This window comes from Vollenhovia emeryi, unplaced genomic scaffold, assembly GCF_000949405.1.
Source record: "Vollenhovia emeryi isolate VEMERY1.0 unplaced genomic scaffold, V.emery_V1.0 DF939214.1, whole genome shotgun sequence".
NCBI lineage: Eukaryota > Metazoa > Arthropoda > Insecta > Hymenoptera > Formicidae > Vollenhovia > Vollenhovia emeryi.
Window position 1 is genome coordinate 661,625 of NW_011967152.1, and position 12,297 is coordinate 673,921.

The 12,297-nt window shown below is 45.8% G+C and overlaps 1 protein-coding gene across 7 annotated transcripts in view; it reads left to right on the top strand.

Moving 5' to 3' along the window:
- The window catches only part of LOC105561033 (forkhead box protein P1), a 163,224-nt gene that overhangs the window by 35,527 nt on the left and 115,400 nt on the right, over positions 1 to 12,297 (top strand). For all 7 annotated transcript variants that reach the window (XM_012010668.1, XM_012010669.1, XM_012010665.1 and 4 more), the window contains exon 2: positions 11,130 to 11,264. In XM_012010668.1, the coding sequence (XP_011866058.1) occupies positions 11,142 to 11,264 (123 nt within the window). In that variant the 5' untranslated portion in view covers positions 11,130 to 11,141. The remainder of the gene's footprint in view (positions 1 to 11,129; positions 11,265 to 12,297) is intronic.

A 12,297-nucleotide genomic window follows, 5' to 3' on the forward strand; every position in this document is an offset into this window, starting at 1 on the left:
CGTAGCACCCTGTATTTTATCGTACAACTTTTTATCATATTAGAAAAATACAAGAGATTTAACATTATCGTAAAACAATGAGACTTAAACAATTCGAATTATTTTTGTCATTAAGAATCACACTAAATTTTTCTGTGCAAATTCATCTTATATCTTTTAGAATCGAATTACTTTCGTAAAAAGCTACTAAGTTCGCAAAAGTGTGTCCACGGAATGCTCGGGACGTTCGAGACGAAGACCTCGCGACGACACAGTACACAGTGGTCAGCCTACTCTTCCTTCCTCTCGTCTTCGTACAGGGGGACATTTCGGCAACCTATAAAGGAATGTTTTACGAGGGCAAGATAATGCGATGAAAGATGCGAGCGGCGAGCAGTCATGCCTAAAGAGTGTGTGTAACCGGACCATCCGCCCTCCTTCTTTCACGGATCCGCCTGACCCCCGCGGTTCCGCGGCCAAAGAAGGGGTGGTAGCGGGTGGAAACGGTCGAGGAAACGGTCCGCCGACGGCGGTCCACGACCATAATATATCAATTCCGTATTCTAATGTCCGAGCGGTTAATCCAAAAAGCGTCGACGCTGCGGAAACCTAAGCGGTCGACGCTCCTCTCGCTTCCTGGAGGGTGGCCGCCCTCCCCCTTATTTCTGCCTCTCGCTTCGGACACCCTCTGTTATTCTCGAATGATCTCCGACCGGGCCTCCACCCCGTTTACTGTCCTGTCCGTTCGCGTGCTGCCTCTTTATTTGCACTTCTTCACGTTTCTTCTTTATACTAGCCCCCTTTCTTCGCTCCCCTTATTTGTTATACGTTTTTTTTACAGTAGCGATAGAATATAAATAGTTCTATTGCTGCTCTTTAATTACTTTCTTTTTTTCTTGAAACTTTATGCCCCAGTTTGTCTACGTTCTCTGCACTTCTTCACGTTTCTTCTTTGTACCGTCCCATCATTCGTTCCCCTTATTTGTTATACTTTTTTTCACAGTAACAATAGAATATAAATACTTCTCGCATTTTTTCGAACCCTGGCCGAGGTGAATTTTTCGCAATAAATTTAAAAATTAAAATTATTTAGACACTCACATCCTGTTTTGGCTCTTATATTCTTCATTCCTTTGAATTGTCATTCGACGTCAAAGCCTTATGAATTTTATTGTTTATAGATATTTCTATTGTGGTTCTTTCTTTAATTACTTTTTCTTGACAATTTTTGTCTACCTTCTCTCTTGATCTTGACTTCTTCCTTTCTGCTTCTTTTTTTTATTTTACCTAACCTTTTCATTAAGAACTCTCTCTCTCTCTCTCTCTCTCTCTCTCTCTCTCTCTCTCTTTCAGCGCCTAAAATATGCGTGTATGTATGTATTCCTGTGTGTCTTGTTCCATTCTCCTTTTCCCATTCTCGTGGTGCGGGACCTGGGAATAAAGTCGGCTCATCTCGCCGCGATCATCCACGGACCCGATGTCACGTATGCCGTTGATACACGCGAGATTCGGTGCCGGTAACGACGCTTAACCCCCGACCGCTCGCGTCAGGCCACGTAGATAATTGGGGAAACGCGTGTTTGCGGTCCCGCCGGGATATTCCAGTCTGAGGGATCGTGTACGGTGGCGGCTGTTTCTGGTTACGCATGCGAAGGGGATGGATATCGTGGAGTTGCGCCTTTCGTGACGGGACTCTCCTTCCGTCGACTGCTGACGATGGCCTCCTTAGATTCGAGGAAACGTGTTTATCGTGTCGCGCCGATACGAGACAGATGTAAATGTTTGGCTCGCTATCGTTCGTAACGTGGCGTTAAGGTAAACATAAATGTGTATGGCGATGTTTATCGCGCTATAGCATCGCGATAAATATTTCCGCGTGAGCGGACGTGACGACGCATATGTTGCCGCTCGCACCCGCAGGTGTTTCCTATTTATTTATCGGCCACTGAAGAAACTCTTTCTTGTCTCAGAACTTTGGCAAAGCGAGAAAACTTTGCGAAGAAACTCCTACACGTCTTAAAATACATTCTGCAGAATTTACGCGAAATACATCTCGCGAATCGCCAATAGAAAAACAAGATGCTCTCAGTATGTCTGAAAGATGTAAATTATTCTAGATCAGCTTGAAAAAAATCAATGTTGCCGCCTGAGTTGAAATAACTTAATTTTCTCCAGTTTCACGAATTGATCAGTTGGCGACGTTATAAACGCCAATAGCAATCGATTAGTCTGAGTGATGGAACAAGGTAACTATTTTTACTCTTGACGTGCGGCATAAATATTAATTGCTCCGGGCGGCAAATAAATTATGTTTCCCAGAGGAAAACAGGAAATTTTCATTTTCTGAGAATTCCGAAACCGAACATGGCGTAATTCCAGTCAATGATAAAAAAAGGATATAGGCTGTTAGAGTCAAACGCGGTTATTAGTGCGTGTCAATCCAATATAATTGTCCAAGTACAATTCTTGATTACATGTTTCAGACGTTTTGGTTCAAGGTTTTAACCCTCTTGAACGATGAGTTCGTTAAGGTGTGCTCCATCGTAGACTAAGAGAATTGTGTCTAATTCGTGTAAATGACTATCCAATTCGGGTCAACTAAAGGATCGACTACTGGATTCCTGTCCAGTGGTCAAAGAAGTATCGTCAGATTTTAAAGATTGAAACACTAAGAAGTGGAATCCAAGCTGACCGTGCGAAGAGGCCGAAAGACTAGTAATTGCCAACTCGGAATAGATTAGGATTAGCGATTGGCGATTGTCCTGTAGCCAATGAGAGTCGAGTAAATCGCCGGCTGCTTTGCTCTCATTGGCTAGAAGACAATCGCCAATTTCAATCCGATCCGCGTCGACAATTGCTAGTCTGATTCGACCCGATAAAGAGGTCGAAACGTTGTGACTTAAATATATGTCACTTTTTATGTCAGTGTGGTCGATTTTTAAAAGAATTTCCCCGTGTTTTATTTTTAATTTCGAGAGTCCAGTCACTCGTTCAATTTCGTCAATGAACGAGGGAATGAAGAAGCGAACCACGTATACGACTATTGCTCGCTGTCGAGCGATTGTTATGCGCTACGTAATATTCGTACGCGCGACGAGACCGCGACGAGCGCATTACGAGCGCGTAAAACGACCGTTTCAACGCTGATTGACTCCGCGCTCGCGTCTCCGGTGGACCTAGCCCCCCCCCCCTCCCGCCGTTCCCCAAGTTAAACGACGCTAAAAAAAAGCGATGAGTAATCCGTAGTAAAATTCGTCGTTCCAAGTTGGCGCGGCGTAAAGTGCGTGGTGGATGCTCGCTTTATAGTCTCGTAATTTTCATCGTAACCGTCGCGAACGACGCCTCCTCGTTGTTCTTCCGATACTGGAGCGAGGGACGAAGCCGGAGGGACACGAGGGCGGCAAGGGCAATGCCAGTCTACGCGCGCAGGGGTTCGCGAATGGTGACGGAGATGCGCGGCGGGGCGAGGAGAGGAAGGCACGATCGGTCCTTCGAGAGTGCCGCGGCGCGAACTATTAAAAAGCGCGCGTCCGCTCAAATTCTCGCCGGCAGTAAATTACCCGAAAAAAGAAATAAGCGGCGGTTTCGAGGCCCTCCTCTCGACCACCCTCTTCTTCCTACCCCGACCCCTTCCGCCCGGCCCACCTCCCCGCCGACGGGCCAGAGCGCCGTGGATAGATCGCCCCGCGCGCTTGCTTTTCTAGGGTAAAAACCCTCACCGGCGGCGAGCGGCCGCGGTTCTGAGATAAAAAATTAGCCGGAGTTGCAAACGTTTCCACCTTAAATCATATATTTATCGCGACATTAATTCAACCCTTTTAGGTACCCTTTTTTCCCGGCCACTCCGCACGGAGACCGAAACGCCTCCGCCCGCGCCGGCCGACCCCTTCCCACGTCTCTCTCTCTTTTTCAGCGTCTCCTCTTTCGACCGTCCCTCCTCCTCCGTTTTCCCTTCGCACCCTCGTCTCTCTGTCTCTTACGCCACCCACTACGGACGACAGCCCGTTACCTCGCTAATTTCTCAGATTCAAGTATTTTTATGTACCGTCGCGCGAACCTGACGGGGGTAAATCCTCTCGTTTATTATTTAGCAGGGACGAGCCGGACCCTCGGCGGGTGTGTGCGCGTACGTGTGTACACGCCGAAAGGACTTCAAACGACCGTAAGCACGTGGGAAGACGCGCGTTTGCCTTGTCGCCCTTTCCGGTTTGATGGGGATATATGAGGTCTCGTTATCTCTTCTTGCTTCGACTCTCCACGATTATCCTTCTTTACTGGCCGGATCCGTATATATCATTTCGCTGCTTTGCGACGCTTAATAACGAGACGCGACGTTATTCCCCGTTTCAGTTTCAGTCATCGGACCGAGTGCAAATTAGCGATACACCGGTAGCATCAGCTGAGTAAATCGCGCGTCGTAATATCTTCACTAAACTTGGGACATTGTCGATCGTTCTATGTTCAAGGGCCAGTGTCACAAAGGTCGGTTAACTGTTAACCAGTCGACTCCCTATTCCATCTTATTATTTAAGAAGAGACAGAGAATCAATTAACTTTCGGTTAGCAGTTAACTGCTGTTTGTGAAACTCTAAACCGAGACAGTGAAAGTTGAGAATTACTCAACTTGGGAACGTTCGTGGAAAACCTGCTATCTCATATTAGAAGCCTATCTCATAATAGAAGACGTTCGTCTATGTAATGTAACTTGTGCTTCTTTTCTCTGGCAGATAAAAGTTAGATTAGCCAGTGTAATTTTCGATGTTAGTTTTACGACTTGAAAAATTCGTTTTTCTATATTTAGGTTTCACATTTTTTTTTTATTCAGACATCGCTAAACTTCGTAACGAAAACTATATGAGGGTCTGCGTGATCGCGAGCAGAATGACTTTATTCGTTTTCCATACATTCTTTAGTAAAGTCCCGCCCAAATAATTACGTACGTAATTTCTCGCATTCACACCTCACTCACGTTCGAAACACGATCTATGACCACGCCTATGAGCAGTGGCGCAATCGAGCCCCCAAAATTCCCGGACGCATTATCCACATTGAAATAGGAAACGAGGCGCACCCGGGAACCCAGACCCGTCGTTGTTTACTTAATAAATACATATTTAGTACATATACGTCGTATATAAGCTGACTGAGCCGGCTGCGTCTATTTTTGCCCCCCGTTTTGTTGTCATAGGACCGACGCTGGGACACGGTTTCCCCGCGGTGCCCACCATAGGCACAGCCTCGATCTTCGACAATGGATGACGAAAAGCGTGAATCGCTTCGAAATGCTCCCGATAGTCGGGTCGCGGGTTTTAAAGGCCTGTTGTCCACGATGCTAGATCCACGATGCTTGGTCCAAGTTCTAATTCCGAGAAATAGGTAGCCAATCAACTTGCTTTTATAGAATAGCTGCAAGTTGATTGGCAACGCATTTCACGGAATTAGAACTTGGACCAACTTCTAGCATCGTGGACACAGGCCTTAAAGTCACCGGCAAACTTTTGTCCGCGCGCGGGCGCCGTGAAAAGGGCGCCGTTGCGCAGCGCTCGCGTTGTTAAGCCGCCCTTACGTAGCCCGCTTAACGAGAACTTTATGTACCGAGGCGTGTAATACCGGCTGTATCCGTTTGCGCCGTTAACCATCCGCCTAGCATTTTTGCAGAATTTATTTTTATATTACGCGATCTCCCCGAAACCACGTGCGAGTCGAAGGCGCGCGAAGCACCGCTGCGGAAAACGCGGTGAAAATTTCGCGCTACGGCGGCCGCGGGGGATTTTCGACGAGAATTTATGCAGGCTAGTCGTCCCGACTTCGACTTCGGCTTTGTGTTATTTATTCAAGTGTTCTGTGGAACATAGGCTCCTATTAAATTTTTTAACGAAATATTGATGAGTTTAATGGGAAGCATCTTAGAATGTTCAATTCAGTTTGCGGAGAGTTTGCGCATTTGCCGTTTCTAGGGTCGATTGTTCCAATCTCTTGGTAAGTTAACTAATAGTTAAATAATATATGTGTTTTTTTTCAAATCAGACAAACACAGACGAATAATTTAACTATTAACTCACCGAGAGTTTGGAAAACCGAGCCCTAATGAAACTTTTCTCTTACGCAGTTGGTGTATGTTTTCTGTAAGGGCCAGTTTCACAAACGTCGGCTAACTGCTACCCGAAGGTTCATTGATTCTCTGTCTCTTCTTAGATAACACGATAGAAGAAGACAGGGAGTTGACTGAACACTGGTTGACGGTTAACCGACATTTGTCAAACTGGTCCTAAGTTGTATATTAATGTACGAATTACTCTGTCAATATCGTCAATAAAAAATTCGCTCTGCCAAAATAATTAATAACTCGAGATTTCATAATTTAGTATATCGTATTCGTTATCGCGTGGGTTTACTATAATTATAATTTGCTACAATTATATACGCAAGTTATTAAATTAAATTCTTAACATCCGCATGAATTTTTTAAATTTTGTTAATTTTTCTCGGCAATTAAAACATCACCCGAATCACATTTAATTGTATTTGTTCAACATATAAATAGAGCAACGGACAAATATTGTTCCGCACATTATTAACTACAGGGTAGATCGCCACAGTTTCATCCCCCGCAGAATCACCGTGCCACCGTGTGACAATTAACTTTGATCTCTGGTATGTCCGCGTGCGAAACGAGTCCGTGGTATATCTATTATAATAATTCGAAATCCGAGTACGCGCGCATTATCGAAGTATCGCTCTACATCGTGTAATTGTCGAGGAGCTGAGCCAACGAGTGAAAGGAATATTTAAGGACGTACGTCGTTTCGGGGAACATTTTGTCCCCCATTTCCGGCTTGCCTGTACAAACTCGGAGCCGGTGGTTCAAGTTGCGTCAGGCAACACGTGTGTACACGCGTATTTATCGCTCGTGCGTACCGCCTCTTGCACGTATATATACTTAGCTAACCAAAGAATGGGATTTCCATACCTGCACCGTCCACTTGGTTTCTTTTCGCGAAATGCGGAGTGAAGTCGTAAGGTGCTTGTCGTGAAGTGCGTTAAGGCCGAATCAGACTAGCAATTGCCGACTCGGACTGGTTTGGGATTGGCGAATGACGATTGTCCAATGAGAGTGCAGCCAGCGACTTAGTCGGCTCTCATTGGCTAGAAGACAATCGCGCAAGGCCGAATCAGCAATTACCAACTCGGATTGGATTGGAATTGGTTTTAGCACCATTGGTTTTAGGCTTAAAGCACCTATTGTAGACAGGGACTCGAAGTGACACATAATTTCCAAGAGAGAAGTATTTATTCGGCAGACATTTGTTAACAACTTGACTCGATGCCTCGTAACATTTTGGGACGCGAGTTTTAAATGCTTATGTTAACAAAATTACAGTCGTATTTTAAGTGTATTTTATTGCGTACGCAAACACATTTTGCGCATTTTTGCGAAGTACATGGAATCTTTATAAAAAACAATACACGAACAACGAACAATTCTATTTAAAACAAGTTCGATGTCCCTCTGTAATTTACGTACCTTCAGAAATAATTTGCTTACCCGCTACATTACCCGCGCATCTAAAGCATCTCGGATGAGATTTTTACTTGTTTAAGTTTTTACTTCCTCGCAACGTTTCCGGCCAAGTTGAAAGAGATTTCTCTTTAATATTTCACGACTACGAGGCGCGAAATGTTCGTAGCAGAAGCCTCGGAAAAATTGTACATTCCTCCTCGTACTATCAATCGATTGATGGCGGAACTTCGGCACGTAAGCTGGTCCCGAATAATTATAGCTGTTCTCACAACACGCGCGTCAGAAATATCTGAGAAAGACGCACACTTGGACCGTTTCCTTTCTGTACGAACCACGGAGGCGTCCCACAAAAAAAAAGGAAAGAGGAGCCTCGAAGAGATCTCTTAGGGCCCCGCTGGCACGTAATCCACCGACTTCGGCGACAGTGTGCGACGAGTCGGCGATGTGTGATGCGCGGGTATAGAAAGAGAGAAGGAGAGGGAGGAGGGAGAAGGAGGACGAGCGAGAGGGAGACGGGGCCGCGAGCGGAGAATGGGAGTAAGGAGGAGAGATGAACATATGGTAAGGCGAGTCAGCGAGCGATGTGCCGCGTGTGATGTAGTCTGGCGGCAGTGGGGTCAGGGACGCTGGCGAAGGGTGGGTGCCTAAGCGGGACGAGGGGGGAAAGTCTTTGGATGTGCCGCGTAGAGGGGGGGGAGCGCGCGGGAACACAGGGGGGAGGCAGGGTACACACATGAGTGAGAGCGGAGGACCGCGGCGTAGCGAGGGGGGCCGTGGGGTGGGGGAAACTGAAAGCAGGCCTGTTGGTTGGTTTCAACTATATTTGTTTATATTTACACAATAAGCAACAGCCCCGCCGGTCGAGCTGCTTGGTATGCCTGGTGCCGCTTTTAGTGTTTAGTCCTCAGCTCCGCTCGCTCGGCGCGCCAACGTCTCGCTTTCGGTCCTCCTCGCGAATCCGACGCGCTCTCCCCGCCCTTTCCCGCGCTCATTTTCATTTCCTTCCTTTCGTTTTCGTCCCCCTTATTTTCGCTGCCCGCCGCGCTCGGTTTGTCAAGGGGGTGCGCTCTCGTCTCGCCCTTCTCCCTTGCCCCCCATTCGCCCCCCCCCTTTCTCGCCGCCGCGAGTGACTGGAGTTTCGCGGAGGAGGTTCAAAGTGCCGCTTTCTGGATGCAGTGCGAGGAACGTGTATAGCCGGTGTGCCTTCGTGAGACACGATCCCGGGGTGGCGAACTTCCGCCGCCACCGCCGAGGGGATTTCCGCGTGTGCACGCCGGATGTTTACGGCGGACGCGGGCGCGGAGTGTTCGCGGCTGCGCGCGCGCGCCACGTCGTTGCGCCTTCGGGACCGGAAATGCCGCTCGCCGGCGTCATAGCAGCGTCTTAGCGGCGTTTTACGCGGCGGAAGAGGCGGACTTTTCTTCCCCGTCCGAGCGCGTTACCGTCATTTCCCATGGACTGCGCGCCCGACAGCAAACCGAGGCGGATGTAAGGAATCTTGATTGAATCTTCGCCGGCGCGTACATTAATTAAGAATTAATTAAGCGATCGTCTTAGGCGACTTTAGGCGTGACGCAACATTAATCGCGACTGTCGTCGTGAATAATCGATGCTGCGAAACGGGCATTAATTATACGACGCTTGATTGCGTACTTTTTTCTTCTGTCCCGCGAGATACTCTCCGCACGCACTTCTGCCTGGCCGTGGAATTCGAAATGACCGGCCGATGTTTAATTAACGGGTTGCGCGTCGCGCGTAATTATTCCTTTCCGCGGAAAATGACGCTCTCCGTTTTTAGCCGGTGAGACGCGGGATCGAGGAATACCGCGTGACTAATGTTTCTTGCATAATTAATGCGATAACAGTGACTTAATTCGGGACCCGTTTTGCGCAGACGCGAACGCAATACGATAACCCGCGGGATACTCGCGTCCCACATTCAGTTATTTCTTTACTCGGGGTGATTTCTACTTGCGCTTGCGGTAAACTCGCTATTCGATAAAATAGCGATTTTGGTCGCTTGCGCTAGTGCGCACTGAGTGCACATGACTAAGGCGTGTTTAGAGTCAATTCTCATATTTAAGAATCGTCTTAAATATCTTCTGAAATATTTCTTAGCCAGTAAAATAAATTATTTTACTGGCTAAGAAAGTATAGCAGCCATACGGGTCATCTCTTGGCTAAACACTCTTTGAACATGTATTTAAGACAAAGTTAAATTATAACAATTGACTACAAACAGGCCTTAATGTGCACTCAGTGCGCACGAGTGCAAGCAATCGAATTCGCTATAACAATGAATTTTCCACTAAACAGATTTCACTCCAAGGGCAATAAATTTATGGTGAAACCAACAGATGACGCCTATTAATTTAGCAGAAACCCTGCTGTCTCATATTAGGAGCGTGTCCCATAATAGGGGACTTTCCTCTGCTACGGCGGAATTTACGAATTATTTACACGCGGCTGAACTATCGCGCGATGCTCCGAAATATTTACAATAACCGCGCAGGTATTGTGTATTATACGTCGCTTATGATGAGAAGCAGAGTCTCGGCGTTTAGCAGAATCTTAGCGGGATGTTACGCATTTCCGGGAAAGTACGTATTCTTAGCTTTTCGCAGCCGCGAAACATTGTTTCTCTTGCGCCGGCTAGGATGGAATCACGTGCGTCAGACTTCGATCTAAAATCACGGCTCGCGCGAGGGCAATGTCGGACTGCAGCGCATGTTTCGAGATTTCGTCACGATTACCACATTCCGCGATCGTGACCGAATATCCCTGAAATACGCGCTTTACGTTGGATTGTCGTGTGCTTATTGCACGGCTGTCTTTCCGAACCCTTCCGGTATCTATTTATCTCTCAGTAGCTCTCACTGAAAACTTGGTGCTAAATTTGTATTTGTGTGTAACTTGTGCGTCGTTCTTTCAATGAATTGTCCTCTGGGAAATTTATCGCTAGTGGAGTAAAGTCCCCTATTACGAGATAGGCTTCTAATATGAGACAGCGGAGTTTCAATATTCAAGTTCAACCACAAAGCAAAATTTCATTTTAAACGTTCAGGTTATTCACTTAAAATCACGAGACACGGTAGTGTCTCGCGCCAAGTGTAAGCGAAGCTAGTACCACGCGCGCGAGACCGACCGTGTAAGTTTACGCGAGTACACGACTTGACGGGCCCTCAGATTTTTTTTTCTCAACAATGGCTTATATGCTACGTGAAAGAAGTAAAACAGTACAAATGTGACTATAAGACGACGGACAATTTTTAGAAGTGACAATTTGTATTGCAATAGCTATTGTTATAATACACAGATGCAGATTCAATATATTATCACTTAATCCTCAAGGTCGCCAGCAATAATTAACCACTTCAAGTTTGTTTGACCGGATCTGGCAGTTTTAATGTTCAAGGCTTGCAACGTTTCCACCATGGGTTGCGGTCCTTTTCAATATATTATATTAAAGCAATCTCTGTTATATGTTAATGTTATTTATTGCTACATTCTGACAATAAATGAAATTGCGCTGATAGGGAGACTGTAGCAACGTGTTCTCCAAAAGCGCGCACTCGGTTTATAGTCGGCGCAGAGACGTGTACTGACGTAACGATGATCGTGATTTCAGGACGATGGCATAATGGATCATGATACAGACGGAGACGGCGCGATCAACTTGTCAACGTCACAGCGACCCTCCGCCGCCACCACCCCTAATGGTGATACTCCCACTTACGGCCAAGATCAACAAGACAACGATCAGGTGAGGTATTAATCTCAGAGAACGGCCTAGATTTATCACCGCATGCAATATTCATTTTTTTTAACTGCTTCACTGAGGTAATCGCGCCTTGGGCGTCACGAAACTAGTAATGGTTGACGAATCCTTTTAATCTGATAAGATCAACACGGGTATCGCTCGATGGATTGTAACGTGTTAACTGTTAGATGTTTTAAATCTATTTCCTCTTTCTTTTTGTCTCTCTTATTAAATTTACATTAATTCTAGGAAAAATTAAATATTTAATTATCGATTCATCGCAGTCAATCAAGAATGAAATATAATTGTATATATCTCGAGGGGTAAATCGCTGAGGACATTTTGGTGTACAAATTTACGGCATTACTAGGCACGTTTTTGACATTGATATTATCTGAGCTTGCTGGGGCATTATGAAGATAAAATAAGATAATAAGATAAAGTAATGTCCGCTGGGCATTACTGTAGAATTTTATTGCATTATTAGGCATTGGCGCACTGGGAAACATTTTCATCGGATAAACCTATTAAACAGTGTTTCCGATGGTTAATTTTTCCGATTACGTTTTCCGATTAAATTATGGATACATCCGGTGAAATGCAGTTACCGATGAAATTTGATTGAAAAACCGATCATATTTTTCATCGGATGTATTTAATTGGATATATCTGTTTGTTATTATGTTATTGGATTATCCGATTATATTTAACCGGACATTTTCCTCAGAGTGTATACATTATTTGACCATACAATGACCAACACATATGTGTACAAAAAATTTAAAAAACTCGCGATACTTTCAGTCAAGCTTAACTCGGTCATTGATACACTGACCAGATTGTAGCAATATGAATGGAATATTGAAATGCTGTTCTCTTTGAGTGAGCGAGCGAGCGAGCGAGCGAGCGAGCGAGAGAGAGAGAGAGAGAGAGAGAGAGAGAGAGAGAGAGAGAGAGAGAGAGAGAGAGAGAGAGAGAGAGAGAGAGAGAGAGAGAGAGAGAGAGAGAGAGAGAGAGAGAGAGAGAGAGAGAGAGA